General features: G+C 37.7%; 1 protein-coding gene and 1 non-coding gene across 18 annotated transcripts in view; both read left to right on the forward strand.

The window, feature by feature from the left end:
• The first annotated feature begins 5,105 nt into the window (after positions 1–5,105).
• Positions 5,106–5,176, forward strand: TRNAG-CCC (transfer RNA glycine (anticodon CCC)). Its single transcript has one exon. It is a non-coding gene; the product is annotated as a tRNA-Gly (tRNA).
• Positions 5,177–5,414: 238 nt separating this feature from the next.
• Positions 5,415–16,352, forward strand: part of TIA1 (TIA1 cytotoxic granule associated RNA binding protein) — a 33,182-nt gene continuing 22,244 nt past the window's right edge. For 3 of the 17 annotated variants that reach the window (XR_015249130.1, XR_015249129.1, XM_025932592.2), the window contains exons 1-2: positions 5,416–5,725; positions 14,547–14,649. Coding sequence is in view for 13 of the 17 variants with exons in the window: in XM_025932592.2 (XP_025788377.1) it covers positions 5,700–5,725; positions 14,547–14,649 (129 nt within the window). In the remaining 4 variants the exon portion in view is untranslated. Of the gene's footprint in view, positions 5,726–7,193; positions 7,299–14,546; positions 14,650–16,352 lie in introns of all 17 variants that reach the window. The other 14 variants (XM_086700929.1, XM_086700930.1, XM_025932588.2 and 11 more) reach the window with 10 other exon arrangements.

Raw genomic sequence — 16,352 nt, forward strand, 5'->3', positions numbered from 1 at the left:
TGCACGCCCCGCCCCCGGCCGGCCTTGCCCCTCCGAGCCCCGCCCAGGTCCGCTTCCTGCTGGCGCGGGCTCCAGCATCCCAGTTCTGCGCGTCGCTCCAGGAGCTCCCAAGCGTGGTCAGCCCGGTGCCCAGGCAGGCCTCGCCCCTCCGAAACGCACCCTGCTTCAGGGACATAACAAAGGCACTAGGGGCGGAGTCTCACCCAAGCTCGCCGCCTTACTCCCCATCTATTCAGGTGAAGCACCTTACTTCTTCACTACTGCCCTCTTCTGTCACTTCAACCTCTCCCTGTCAAAGAATGCACAAAGCAAATCGCTGTCAAGAACAGAACTGTGGAGCAACAAATGCTTACTGAGTGGTCACTGTGTTTCGGGACTGTTGGACATAAGCGTAAAATGAATGGTTAAATAGTGGTAGGTGAAAGGGAAAATGAGGGAGACCAGGGATGGGGTCGTCCAAGGTGAAAAGTAGTGACAGACATGTGTGCCCATATCACACGATGGAACATTATGCAAGTATTAAAAAGAATGTAGGATCCGGGCGCCTGGGTGGCTCAGTCTGTTAAGAGCTGGACATTGGCTCAGCTTATGATCTCCGGGTTCAGTTTGTGGGTTGGAGCCGGTCTGTGCTGACAGCAAGGAGCCTGAAGCCTGCTTCAGATTCTGTGTCTCCCTCTCTCTCTGCACCTCCCCTGCACACACTGTGTGTGTCTCTCTCTCTCTCTCAAAAATAAATAAACATTTAAAAAATTTTAAATAGGTGAGAAAAACTAGTGACTGAGTGAGTGATGGGTTTGTAAGATCCCTTTCTGTAATTAAAATTACACCATCTCCACTCTTCACCTCCCCTCCAAAAAAGAAAACAAAACAAAAACCCAGTATATGAATATGTAGAATAGTATGGATGGAAGGAAAATAAGTTGAATAGAAAGAAAGATTGAACTTGGAAAAAGGGAGTGTAAAATCCAATGCAAAGAGCATTCATTCATTGGACAAATTTTTTTGAGTTCCGAGGGCAAGCGATGTTCTAGGTGCTTGAGAAGAATCAGTAAAAACAGACTTTTTAAAAAGTTTTATTTTAGTGAAGCTGGCATTCTACTGAGGGAGATATGATCATTAGAATAAATAAGTAAATTATACATTATATAGAGTGGGGTAAGAGGAATGAGGAATGGGTTGCAATTTTAGATAGGATGGTCCTGGTAGGCCTCATTGAACAGGATAGCATTTGAGCAAAATGTTGCAGGAAGTGATGGAGTAGATCAGGCAAGTATCTGGGGAAAGAGCTTTCTAGGTAAGAAAAACACCTGGCATGTTTGAGGAACAGCAAGGAGGCGAGTAAAGCAGAAGAAGAAGAGGACAGCAAAGGTGTTAATAGAACAAGATGCAAATCATACAAGAAATAAACACTTCTAGTTAAGAACATAAAAATATGAAGATTAAGCCTCATTTTTCACTACATCTAGAAGTTACAAAGAAAGCACTACACTCTGTGTGTCTTTTAATTTCCTTTTTCCAAACTACATTATCCCCACAACACCTTAGTGTGTTAAGCCTACTAGGCCTTCAATGAATATGTGTTCATTAGAATTGACCATGTTAGGGGCGCCTGGGTGGCGCAGTCGGTTAAGCGTCCGACTTCAGCCAGGTCACGATCTCGCGGTCCGGGAGTTCGAGCCCCGCGTAGGGCTCTGGGCTGATGGCTCAGAGCCTGGAGCCTGTTTCCAATTCTGTGTTTCCCTCCCTCTCTGCCCCTCCCCCGTTCATGCTCTGTCTCTCTCTGTCCCCAAAATAAATAAACGTTGAAAAAAAAAATTAAAAAAAAAAGAATTGACCATGTTAGTGACCTTGATATGGGTGTCATATTTGGAAACTTTCACTGCTGCTGATGAAACCTTGGGAAAGAGTTTACTGAAAGAACTCTCAGTGAAGAGACGGTGTAAAGGACTTGCAAAGTGGAAGGTGGGTCAAAGGCTTTCTCATTCTGCACTCTTACTCTTTCAAAATAACACTGCCACTGAAACCCCAAAAGATTTTTAAAAAGGCCATGGAGGAAAACTGTTACCACATATACGAAGAGTAATAATAAGGTGATATAACAAACATTCATTCAAAGGAGTACTGTTCAAGAAAGCAGTCTCCCTAGTAGGCTAAACACTGACTAAGGTTTTCTCCTTGACCAAACTCCAGCCGAGCTCCTCTGAGCAATCTTCTCAACTAGACAGGCCTCAACCTTGGCTTATTAAGACTCAAACAAAACACTAACATTTTCTAACAGCTCAAAGCTATGTCCTTAGGACGACCCTAGCTACCTTTAAACTGTCTGCCTGAGAAAACTCAAGGCTGACAAAAGACTTTACTGCTTGTTCCAGCCAACACATGAAGATAGAGCCCCTGTCTCAGCCTCTCGGGAGGGTAGGGGCCTAACTGAGAAAGTTACCACCCTCTCTCTCAACTTTTGTAATTTTTCACTTCCTGGACTCTACTGTGCCCCTGCTCATCCCCATCCCTATTCTCCCTTCAAAGTGCCAGGTTACATCTGTACAAATCAAAGTTGAGTTCAGTTTACTATGGACTTTTCCCTATTGCAATAGTATATTACTGATTAAAAGTAAAACTTTAGTGCTGGCTTTGCTTATTTTTTGACAACACTTAAATCTATAATTCTGCCACTGCTCCATGTTTTTTTAACTTTTTTGAAACTACCTTGAAAAAATTCATTTTCTGCCTTTTTCCTTCCTCACATCTAACTTTTTTCTTATTCTACATAACCTAAATAATATTTACTATCTGTTAGGGAAGACAGGAAATTCAGAAGCAATATAAGAAAAGATCAACATATTTGTCAGATGGCAAAAGATAGAATTTGAAAAGTTAAAAAAAATAATACATGAGAAAAATAGCTGTCACTAATATGACAGTCAAGATTGTGGTATATATTGGAAACAAAAAGAGCTCTACAAATTGGTAAGAGGTAAACAACTCAATATAAATACAGCCTATATAAATAGGCATTTCACAAAAGACAAAGCAAGTGCCAATGATTAAAAAAAAAAACAAAACACATGTATGCAAATGTGGAGGTGTGGAGTAAGTGGGAAATCTCTATCTTCCTCTCAATTTTTTTTTTTAAAATGTCCATTTATATTTGAGAGAGAGAGAGAGACCAGAGCATGAGCAGAGGAGGGGCAGAGAGAGGGAGAGACACAGAATCCGAAGCAGGCTCCAGGCTCTGAGCTGTCAGCACAGAGCTCCACACAGGGTTCAAACCCACAAACCGTGAGATCATAACCGGAGCCACCCAGGCACCCCCCCAATTTTTTTTTAATAAAGTTCTTCAAAAAATGAAATACATGTAAAGAGATACTCAACTTCAGTAGTAGTTTAAAAATGCAAATTAAAACCAACATGTACAATTTTTCATCTATCATATTAGCAAAAATTAATAAGACTAATACCTCAATGAAAGAGAAAACAGAGTGGAATGGATGAGATCTCCGGAACTGACTTTTAAACATTGTTGATGGGGGTGTCAATAACTAAAACCTGTTAAAAACAGTTATCTGTTTTATAAATATATATATATATATTATATTATATGTATGATATATTATATTATGTGTATATATTATATAGTATATATATGTATAATATATTATATATTATATGTATATATAATATACATATATATATTATATGTATAATATACGTATATATAAATATACCATCTAATTCAAAAATCCCACATTTGGGAAACTATTCTAAAGAAATAAAAGAATCAGTTATAAGGATATAGGTACTAGGATGCTTACTGCAACACTGTAGTAGAAAAATAAGACAAAAGCAGGAGTAACCTATTATATGTATTTTATATATAAATTTATATTTATATAATATATAAATTAACAAATAATATATATTTATATGACATATACAAATATATACTCATATAATACATAATATATAATAATTTAAAACTTACAAAACAACATAATAAATTTTTCATAAAGGTTTTAAAGTTTAAAAGATACTTGTGCTATATCCATACAATGGCATATTATTTGGCCAAAAAACAAATGAAGTATTGATACACGCTACAACTTGTATGAACCGTAAAAAGCATTGTGAAAGAAGCCAGTCACGAAGAACCACATGTTGTATGATTCCATTTATATGATATTCCCAGGATAGGCAAATCTGTAGCAATAGATTAGTGAGTAGGAAGTTGGATGGGGTGGGGGATAGAGAGTGATAGCTAATTTATAAGAATTTTGTTTTTGGAGTAATGAAAGTGTTCTAAAATTGATTATAGTAATGGTTGCACATCTTTGTGAATAAACTAAAACCACTGAACCGTATACTTCAAATGGGTGAATTATATCACAAAAAGCTATTTTAAAAATACTACCCACTATTAACTCTTGTCTTATCCATCTTCAAAAGACTAATATTTAATATCTTTGAGTAAAATGAAGAATGTGCCACGGATTCGAAAGACAATTCCAAAAATGTAAATCTTAGGGTGTAGCCTAAAGAAACTATTCTAAAGAGGATACCACGTTTTTGGATGTGTACATTCTCCTATGTTTAAAAATATTTCACAAAAATAAACAAATATAAAAATATTTCACATAATTTATAAAATGCATCACGAAATGTTTAATGACTACACTGAACCACATCTCAGAGTCCTAATTTTTCCGCCTCCTTCGAGGAGGACTAAAATTTGTATATCTTCAGATTCATTTGGTTTTAGGATTATTTGACCGATTTGCATTAAGTAAATCTTTCTTAAGTATTTTCCAGAGTGCATTGAGTATACCAAGGAAATGAAAATATCTGAAAATATTTTCCTGGTTCTCAAAAATTTGGTTAACATCAAGACAAATTATTTCTAATGCACATTTAATGAACAATAATTTAATGGAAATAGGAATCCCACTCAACTGTATTGGGATGAGAGAAGACAATATCCTTTTTTATAACGATGAAAAATAGCAGACTGTAGACCCTTATTATTTTTGAATGAATAAACATCCTCATGTAGGAACAAACGCTTGCTTGTAGAAAGTTCTAAAATACTTCAGCAAGGTAGCTAGCCACCAGCGTCGCTGGTGTAGTGGTATCATGCAAGATTCCCATTCTTGCGACCCGGGTTCGATTCCCGGGCGGCGCAAGCAGCTTTTGCTATGAGATGATTTGAACACTGTCACTCTTTTCTTCCTCGGGAAACAGTTAGAATTTTTAATTTCCAAGAAGATTTCTCTTTCATTATAACTCACTGTTGAAACATTCGAACTTGGAACCGTATGACAAAAAACTACACAAGTCCCGAAATAGTTAATCCTTACGCCTGCGCAGTCTGAGACATCCCTAGTGTCGGCTAGAAGAGCGGCTGCGCAACAAGTGAACCTATGGATTGAGGGAGGTTGAAAGTGCAAGATTATTCTGCGCCTGCGCGGCCCGGGTCACTTCGCTGGCTGCTCCTAAACTCCCGGCTCGCCGCCATCTTGTATCGGGGCTTCATTGTTCGCGTTGCGCCAGGGGGTTTAGTGTAATTGCCGCGGAAGGAGTAGACGGAGTAACCTCCGGTTAGCCGAGAAACCCCGCTATTCCGCAGCCATAGCCGCTCAAAAGATTTGGGAGGTAGTAAAGGGTAGGGAGCTGGACCCGGAGGCGCCGCCGCGACAGCAGCAGCCATGGAGGACGAGATGCCCAAGACTCTGTGAGTCTGGGGCAGCGATGAGGGGGGCGGGATGGTGGTCGTCCCGGAGGGAGGCCTCGGCTCGGCGCGCTCCCCAGCCTATTGTTCTCTGTGGACTCCCAGATATCACGGCTCTTCTCCGTAGCGCACACCTGGATGCTTAGAGACCCAGCCCCGGGCTGTGAAAGGACAAGGTGGAGGGAGAGGGGCTCAGCCCTCTGAATTAATCGCATCGCCTGAGCTACACCATAGCGTGGCCTTTGGCCCCGCCACGGGCCGTCTGTGGTCGTAGGCCTGGAGAAAAGACTTTTTCATTCAAACCTTTTTTCAGAACTCCGTGAACCTTTCTCTTTGTCCCATGCTTTCCTTCTGTTTTTCCCGCTCCCCCCACCTTCTTCATTAACCTCTTTTGATCTCTGTAGCCGTCTCTCTTTCATTTCACTTTGATTTCCTCCAGAAACTCTCCTCTTCCTTTCATTTGCTTCTTGTTGATAGCTTTTCTCTTGAGGCTACTTGTGCTCAGTTTTTAGTGAGATAAACTTTATTGTTGCAGTTGCCAGTTGGAAAAAAGCCAAATAGTTTTCTTTAACCTCTCTTTGGCTTTCCTTTTGTAGTGCCCCTCCCCCGACCATAAAGCCGAAAACCCAACACCGTAAGGATTTGGAAACTGCTTTTTTTGAAATGGAAATCTCACCTGGAGGTGTATATAGCTCTCGACTGAAGGGAAATGGATTTAATGCATTTTTGTCATCGCTTGCTACTTTGTGATTGACATGTTGGCTGAACAAGCGGGCAGATTTTTTGAAGCAACAGTTGATAAATACCTTAACAGATTTAGTCACCTCTGAGATTTGTTAGTGTTAAATGATCTCAGCTGGGGATATTTTCTTTGTCACGTTGCTTCCCCCACAGCGTTCTCCTTTGTTTTTCAAAGTATTCTCTGAAGAGGTGATTTTGCCTTTGTTGCTTTTCCCGAAAAGAAGAAAAGGCCTGATGAATTTTTGACCTGGCTTTTTGTTTTTATTTTTAGAATACTGGCGATTTGAGAACTCCATGCGTTAAAGATACAATTTCAGGTTTCTTTCTGAAACTTTGTAGATGTTACAGTTGTGACGAAGTTGATCGATTATTTTTTCACCACCAAAAGTGTTTCCGTTTTTAATCTGTGAGAACTATAGTTACACTTGTTTTCTTAAGAGATCAGTGCACTTTTTGCTAGTTTATCTGGTAATCTGTTACTTTGAATATCTTCTTAATATGATGCAAGAATTACTGCAAAAAGCAAGGGTGTCCCTTGTTTTTTGAAAGATTGTAGATTAATATTCCTTAAAAAACTATTAGCCTCATAGGCTTTATGGAAACCGTTTTTTCTTCCTGCCTCTTTGCTAGAAGTATGATAGCCAGCAGCATATTGGATTAAGCACTGCTCATCTTTTATAATGTCTTTAAATTTAAGATTCTTACATTATTTTGAAATTTTTAATTTCAGAAACTGCCAGAAATATCTGGGAACTTAACCTTTTTATTACGTTGATTTGGGAATATCAAATAATGAAGACAACTTCAGCTTTCTCAGGCCAGTCTACAAAAGCAGGTAGTTAAATTGTACTAGTATGGGGACAGGGGACCAACCATTGCAGGAGAAATAATGAAGGAAATTTTATTCAAATACTTACTGAATGCATATGATTGCTAGGTTCTTTGTTAAATGCTTTATATGCTTGTTTAATCTTCATCAGAACTCTGCAGTAAAAAGTCCATTTTTGCAGCTGAGGAAGAGCTAAGCTTGAAATTTAACTCACCCAGGGTCATATACCTTTTTGTTCATCATCCTGCAACTCTACTGTCCTCAACTCTTAACTCTTACTGCTAAATGTGCTTTGTATTATTTACTAGAACACTCCATCCAAGAATCTTTTCCCTAAAGTAGTCCATGCTCTAACATTGCCTATTATCTCCCTGGTTTCTACCTCCTCAACCAAAACTCCCCATTCTTCCAGTAAGACCAGTCTTGATTAAACATGACTAAGTTAGTTAAACGCAGAAGTTTTCCCAGCAGTGTTTTTACTTTTTATATAAAATGTTTGTTTTAATGATCCTGCAAGTCAGGGTCTTTTTAATATGTTCTTAGCACAGTATCCAGTCTGTGGTAAGTGATCACTACATTTGTTTTAAAAGCTGGTATAATTCCAAGCAATGAATCAAGATTTTCATTCTTGAGGAAAAGGTAGTCTAAATCTCAGTGTCATCTGTGTACCTAAGTGGCTCAGAGGAAATACCTTCATTTGCCACAGATGAGCGTTCATCATTGTTAACTTAGAGATTGCCAGTGTTCAATTTCTTGTCAGCAGTACCTAGGAGACATTGTGAGAAGTGGTTTGATTTGGGGTATATTTTGAAAGTAGAGCAACAGGAATTACCAAGAGACTGGAAGTGGGGTGTGAGAATGAAGTCAAAAATTAGTAGGTTTGTTTACAAATGTGTAATATCAGTCATCTAAAAAGTTTGGGGGCAGCTGGGTGGTTCAGTTAAGCGTCGTCTTGATTTTGGCCCGGGTCACGATCTCAACAGTTCGTGGGATTGAGCCCCATGTGGGCTCTGCACTGAGAGTGTGGAACCTGCTTGGGATTCTCTCCCTCTCTCTCCCAAAACAAATGAACTTTTAAAAAGTTAATTAAAAATGTTAGTTTGTGACACACCTGGTTGGCTCAGTTAGTAGAGCATGTGGACTCTTGATCTCTGGGTTGTAAATTCCAGCCCCACTGGGGTGTAGAGATTACTTTAAAATCTTAAAAAATGTTAGTTTGTTGCAAAATATAAAAATGAGAACAGTCTTGAGAGCATGGAGTCTTAGGATGTCTTGAGGCACAGCTTTAGATACATTTATTCAGGCTGGTTTAGGTATATGGTCTGAACTCCCAAGTGAAGGAAGTGCCAGCTACTAAGAGGTTCAGGTATCAGAAAAGTGACAATTGTTAAGTAATAGGTTATGAAGCTGATGTATATGTACAAGCGTTTGCTGTTCTACATGATTTCATAATTAGTAAAAGACACATTTCCTTCTGAATCAGCATAACTCAGGCAAAACGGGATAATTATCTAGCAAATTGGAAATGTTCGATAGTAATTCTGAGAGCATACAGTTATCTCTTTGACAGATATTTACAGAGTACTTAAAATGTTCCAGGTAGGGCTCTCAACACTAGATATATACTATGAATAAAAGTGAGAATCTCTACTCATAAGGAATTTGCTATTAGATAAAAACTTATTCATGTTTTTAACTCATTTACAGAAGCGTCCTAGCAAATTCTGCACTTCGATACAATGTTTGCATGTCAAACCCAATACAGCATTCTGCTTTGTAAATTTTTACTGTGGGTTAAATTTTCTAGAGCTATACTAATAAAAATGAGTATTTTAAACATTTTGGATTCCAGTTTTATAACTATTTGAACTTTATTATCAGCTTCGAAAATGTATATTAAATTGGTGTGAAATCCTATCCCTGGCAGAACTGTTGAGTGTTAATTGGTAGTACTGATGACTTTTTCCATTGATTCTTCTCGAGTAGTTTTCATTTTGAAAAACTTAAAACCCACAGAAAAGTAAAAAAAAATACTATGTTGAGGACGTAGGTACCTTTTTTGTGGATTTACCAGTTGCTAATAGCCAAATTTGCCTTATCCAAGTATATTTTTTGGATGAACCATTTGAAAAGACTGACATTTCAGGCCTAAATGCTTTGCCATGTATTTCCTAAGAACAAGGGCATTGTCTTACATAGCCACAATACAATTTTCATATTAAAGAAACTATTTTGGTACACTATTGTTAGCTAATATATACAGTTCCTATTCATATCTATCCACTTGCCCCAGGAAGACATTTTTTAGTCCATGGAAGTCTGTTTGCCATAACAGTTCTACACAGGATTGGCACATAATCTCAATGTTGGTATAATAAATATCAACATGGGATACTTCAGTCTACGCTGTTAACGAGAAATCCATGGAACAGCTAAAAAGGGATAGTTTAATGTTTAAAAAAAAGCATTTGAAAAATAAAAACTTATATAAATGTAAGAAAATTACATTTTTGTTTAGTGGTCTGATAGACATGACAGAGAACCTTGGCTTACTGCTGCTCCGGTATCAATTTTTGTATCAGCTGGGATTTTTTTTAATGCAAGGAGCAAAAAATTTAAGCAGTAAAAGAATTTATAAAAACAAGCTATTGGAAACTCCCACATTTGCAGGAAGGTTATGGAACCTGACTTAGAAAATGTTCAGGAAAGAGAGACTGCTGTCAGGCCACAAACTCTCAGGATGCTACTATCACATCCACTGAGAACCAGATACCACAGCCTCCACTTTCACTGGACATGGGACTCCACTGCTGTTTGCCACCAAAATGGATTTTCTTCAGTCTCTGCTTCTTTGTCTTCTGTTTGTCTATCTTTGTCTTCTGTTCTCAGGACTAGTTACTCTAATCAACCTCGCCTAGATCACATGCAGGGGAGACTACAAAACCATATCAAGACTTTCCGGCTTCTATAGAGAAGTGAGCCTCTGCCATAGAATGAGGATTTCTCTAAAACTAGGAAGCAAGATGTTTGGCAGCGCTCCCCAAAAAATAAGTAACCAACTACACATGTAACTTAAATCTGTGCTGTTAATTGGAAATCCTCTTGGCTTCAGTAACAGAGTAGTATGTGACAAAGTATGGAACAGCTAAAGAAACTAAATGAGAATGAATTTTGTAAAGTATGGCGTGTTCTACAAACTATAAAAAACTTGTTTATTTTTCCATTGAAAGTATCATGAGTATAAAAAGGGTCTGCAGATTTTAAATTTGGGCTTTCTGTTTCAGATTAATATTTATTTAGCAAATAGATTTGGAAACATTAAGCTGCTAAAAATTTGAAGTAGGTAGGTATTTTAACTTATTGTTAAGAAGCAAAACTAATATGGGTTATTTTTATTTGCATGAGGAAGAAAAATATTTTGCTGTTTGATTTGTTTGATATGAAAATGTTATATATGTTACTTGCAGTTTATTTTAATGGTGTTGAAGGTTGAGAGCAAGTTGTTTGTGTAACTTCTCCTAAAAAGCATTTCTCTAAACAGGTGTATGTAAAATTTATATGTAAGAGGCTCCTGGAGCTTACAGTAAGCAGCAGTCTGCATTAAATAAACAATTGTAAAGCAATACAAATCCCAGTGCTTTTTAAAGTAGCTTTTTTTTTAAAATTACATATCTTCAAAGTAGGTAATATCACTCAGAATATATCTCAGAAAATTGGACAATTTTGGGAAGAGTAGATGATGGCATTTTGGTTCCCTAAATACTGCCCGCTTGTCACTAGATTATCTAGCTTTAGGAGAGTAGATGGTAGAATTAAATTTTCGGAAGAGCCATTTTTTTTTTCATTTACACATATGCAATCCTAAGGTTTTCTTATAGCTATGAGTCAGGTGAAAATAGGCATAGAAGAGTTGAAAAGATGGTACAGAGTTCTCACATAACCTTCACCCAGCTTCCTTTAATGTAAAAATCTTACAAAACCATGGTATAGTTATCAAAACTAAGAAATTGGCATTGGTACAATACTGTTATTAACTACAAGGTTTATTCCAGTTTCCTCAGTTTTTCTACTAATGTCCTTTTTCTATTCCAGGATCCAATTCCAGGATACTACATTGCATATAGTCGTCTCATCTCTTCACTCTCCTTTAATATGTGAGGAGGAGATGTCTTTCATGACTGTGGCATTCTTGAGAGGGTTTCTCCCACTATACAGTGACTACTTTTTTTTTTTAAACACTATTCATTAGAATTGAGTCACTAAGACTAGCCTACACTCAAGAAGAGTGAAATTAAGCTTCACTTCATAGAGGGAGATGTGGATATACATTAAGAGAACCGATTCATTGGTTAGAACCAATCATTAAATATTTCAGAGGAGATACTTTGAGGCTCTACACATATTCTATTTCTGCTTAAAATTTCCATCAAGTAAAAGATCCGTAGGTGGATCTTGCCAATAGCAGTTATTACTGTAGTGGTTTAGTGGCGATTTCCCTCATTCCTTCTACATTTATTGATTAGAATTCTGCAAGAAAAAGCTAACCCTCCTCCCCAAATCTAGGTTACAGTTAAGGATTAGTCATTGTATTTGGTTGTCCGTGTCTTTCAAAAAAATTTTTTGTTTTCATTTTATTTATTTGAGAGAGAGAGAGCCAGCATATTCATCAGGGAGAGGGGCAGAGGAAGGAGAGAGAGAATCTTAAGTAGGCTCCATGCTCAGTGTGGAGCCTGACACAGGTTTGATTCCATGACCCTGAGATTATGACCTGAACTGAAATCAAGAGTCCTGACACTCAACTGACTGAGCCATCCAGGTGCCCCTCAAGTTTCTTTTAATCAAGAACAGCCCACTCTTTTTAATTTTTTTAGGACTTTATTTATATATTTTTTAAGAGTCAGACACTTAACTGAGCCACCCATGCACCCCTAGGACAATTTTTAAATTATTATCATTGTTTATTTTTTGAGAGAGGACACACGTGTGCACGAGTTGGGGACGGAAAGAGAGACGGGATCTGAAGCAGGCTGTGTGGCGTTAGGGCACAAGCCATGAGATCTTGACCTGAACCAAAGTCAGATGCTTAACCAACTGAGCCAAGTGGGCACCCCAGGACAACTTTTTTTTTAAAAGAGATCAAACGAGCACCAGGGGACTCAGTGAGTTTAAGTGTCCAACTCTTGATTCCCACTCAGGTCTCATGTCCGCACAGGTCATGATCCTGGGGTCATGGGATCGAGAGCCCTGCATTGGGCTCGGCACTGAGCATGGATCCTGCTTAAGATTTTTCTCTCTCTCTTCCTTTGCCTCTCCCCCATGCTCATATGCGTGTGGTCTCTCTCTTTCCCTCTCTCTCTCAAATAATAAATAGATCAAACAAGCTGTCTTATATAATACTTCATATCTGAATTTGTATAATTGTTTTATATGTCCAATATTCTATAAACTTAGGTCTGAATTTAACCTTGACTAGATTCAAGTTAGTTTATTTGAATACTTCATAGGTGATACTGTGTAATTTATATTGTACAACACAACACAATTTCTCGTCCATCCATAAAATGATTTAAAGTTTTGATCACTGGCCCTCAGTGGTGAAACAGCCAAAGCTCTCTCTTAGGGTAGAGTTTTCCCTTTACAATGTTTTTTTTTTTTATTTTTTTTTTAAATTTTTTTCAACGTTTATTTATTTTTTTGGGACAGAGAGAGACAGAGCATGAACGGGGGAGGGGCAGAGAGGGAGGGAGACACAGAATCGGAAACAGGCTCCAGGCTCCGAGCCATCAGCCCAGAGCCTGACGCGGGGCTCGAACTCACGGACCGTGAGATCGTGACCTGGCTGAAGTCGGACGCTTAACCGACTGCGCCACCCAGGCGCCCCCCCTTTACAATGTTAAGTAATCTGTGTTATAACTTTGGGACCCTGCAAATATCCATTTTCACACCATCCTTTCATGTAATGGTTTTGCATCCATTAATTATTCTTGCCTGACTTAATCATTTCAGTAGGGCTTATGCATAGTTTACTAATTTAATTCTCTCTACACTTATTGACCAGCATTTTTCTGTAAATGAGAGTTTCACCCTCATCAACTAGAACTATTAGATTATACCACACTGGAGTTTCTACTCAGGGCAAGATGAATGCTTAATTCCTTCCCTTTAATTACCAATGTTCAGGAAAAGGACCTGATGTAATAGCCTCTGATACTGGAAAAATTGTTGTTGGGTATAGATGTTGCTGTTGATTTTTGAGTATCATTACCTGATCTTTAAATGTTCATTGTTTCTGAAGACTCAGTCCTTCTCCCTTTGCCATTTTAACCTATTCCAATGCTTTGGTGGTAAGCACTAAATACATGTCTATTGAACGAGTAAATGGAAGGAAGGAATTGAATCTATACTTTCTGGCATGTGTGGATGTTTATTTTTCTGGGGAGAAAAATGAGCAATTACAGTTGTTGGGAGACGCTTTCTGATTTCAGAAGTGATAGACCTCCAACTCTTATATCTAGAAGTAATCTCATTTCAAAATCCCATTTTTAAAATTTCTTTAAACCCTTTAAAGATTATCCCAGTCATGTGGTCCTGTAATACACCATTTACATTAATTACATTTGTTAGTCACCAAGGCATATTATCTGTTAAAAGTCTCCTGGAATCCTCCTCCCTCTATACTTCACTGATTAGTAATATTCATTGGAAGATTTCCCATCCCTTCATGACCATGTGCAACAGGTGCTAAGTGATTTACCCATGATTTTTCAAAAATATATTGTGTAAACCAAAGTATTGGTTGGATAGTATAAGGGGAATTGTATGAATTAAAAATTGAGGAAATTTTAATGTTCTCAGTAATACTGTAGTAGAACTAACTGCAAAGCTTCCCAAAATCAATTGTATAAAATATTCTACACATCTAATAATTCATTTGAGATTTTTTAAAGTGTGTCTTCCTAAGGTAAGCCTACAAACTTAGAAACAAAGAACAGGTTTAATTTGCAAAACCTTGACTAAACACACATACATAAGATTCTCCTCTACTAGTGGTGTCAACGTATTTACAAGTAACATGTCATACATCTGCTTTGAAAGAAAATTTGAAGTTCTCACAAACTTAGAATCTCTTCCTAATAGTGTAGTTTAAAGCAGAGATCTACCTATTCCCCAAATTTCTTTTTCAGTAAGCAACTTTAGAAACCGATGCAAAAGAAGCAAATTTAAAATGGTAAGTTGTTTTTCTTTGTGTTTCAGATATGTCGGCAACCTTTCCAGAGATGTGACAGAAGCTCTAATTCTCCAGCTCTTTAGCCAGATTGGACCTTGTAAAAACTGCAAAATGATTATGGATGTAAGGGTATTTTACTTAGTTAACTCTCTTCTTTTTTATGTTTTTATTTTTATTTTATTTTATTTTTTTAATGTATGTTTATTTTTGAGAGACAGAGTATGAGCGAGGGCAGAGAGAGAGGGAGACACATAATCTGAAGCAGGCTCCAGGCTCCGAGCTATCAGAACAGAGCCTAACGTGGGGCTCAAACTCAAGAACAGTGAGATCATGATCTGAGCCAAAGTCGGACGCTCAACCAACTGAGCAACCCAGGCACCCCAGCTTTCTTCTTTTTTAATACATAATTTAAACCCATGACTTCAGGAATTTTTTTTAAAGAATAGTTTTATTTTTATATTTTTAAATATGCTCTATATCCAACATGGGACTCTTGAACTCACAACCCCAAGGTCAAGAGTCACATACTCACCCAACTAAGTCAGCCAGGTGCCCCTCCTCCATGAACTTAGTTTATACAAAAGTGCCTGGTTGGCTGAGAAGAACATGCAACTCTTGATCTCAGGGTTGTGAGTTTGAGCCCCACATTGGGTATAGAGATTACTTAAAAAAAATAAAAAATAAAACCTGCAAGGTCATTAAAAAAAAGCACCTGGCTCGCTCAGAAGAGCACAAAACTCTTGGTCTTGGGGTTGTGAGTTCAAGCCCCACATGTGGTGTAGAGATTACTTGAATAAATGAAACTTGAGGAAAAAAATTAGGTCATATAGTCTAAATTCCTAGTAACTTTAATATCTTTGAATCAGTCTTAGCTAATGAGTTTAATTTGTTTTACTAATAAATAAAGGAAGAAGAGAATGGAACTAATCATTTCCTGAGCAGATGGCAACTATAGTAGGTTCTTGTTTTAATGTGCACTGATGCATCAGCATTGTTTTATATGTGGTGTCATTGGCTAATCTGGAAAATCAGTTATTACGATTACATTGAGAAATTAGGTCAAAAATAATGGGTTGTGAAAGTGGGTTTTTTTGTTTTTTTATGAAAGTGTTTTTAACTTTTAAAATGTCACGATTCAAGCTTTTCTTGTGTGGTGGCAGTTCCCATTGATCAGACCATAATGTATAGAAAAAAACATTGAATTCATTCATTTGTGATTGCTGTTAACCCTGAAGCATAGTATGCATAAAAAGGCAAGTCTGGGGCACATGGTTGGCTCCATCACTTGAGCATAAAACTTGATTTTGGCTCAGGTCATGATCCCAGGGTCATGGGATTAAGTCCCACTTTGGGCTCCACGCTCAGTATGGAGCCTGCTTATGATTCTCTCTCTCCTGCCCCTCTCCGCTACTCTCGAGTTCTCTCTCTAAAATTAAAAGAAACGACTGAATTCCAGTCTATTCACACTGTTGGACAAAGGTGTTCATATTTATGAATGTTATAGTCTTTGGAATATGAAGGCTGATAGTGTGAATGCTTAGGTTCTTTTTATGTAAGAAATACAGTTTTTTCTGGGTACAGATTAAGTAAAATGAAGATACTTTTTCATTTGATTACACTTAAATGTAAGCTGTTTTTTCTGATCACATTCTGATGCCTGACAACACTGACCTTTCTAATAGAATTACCATTAAGTGTAGCATTAGTTTGAATTATGCAATTTTTAAAACATTTTTATATTCTCTGATTTTTTTTTTTTAAGTTTTATTTATTTTGAGAGTGAGAGAAATGCGGCGTGGAGGGGCAGAGAGAGGGAGAGAGAGACAGAGAGA

This window comes from Puma concolor, chromosome A3, assembly GCF_028749965.1.
Source record: "Puma concolor isolate L17-30 chromosome A3, mPumCon1.1.hap2, whole genome shotgun sequence".
NCBI classification, from domain to species: domain Eukaryota; kingdom Metazoa; phylum Chordata; class Mammalia; order Carnivora; family Felidae; genus Puma; species Puma concolor.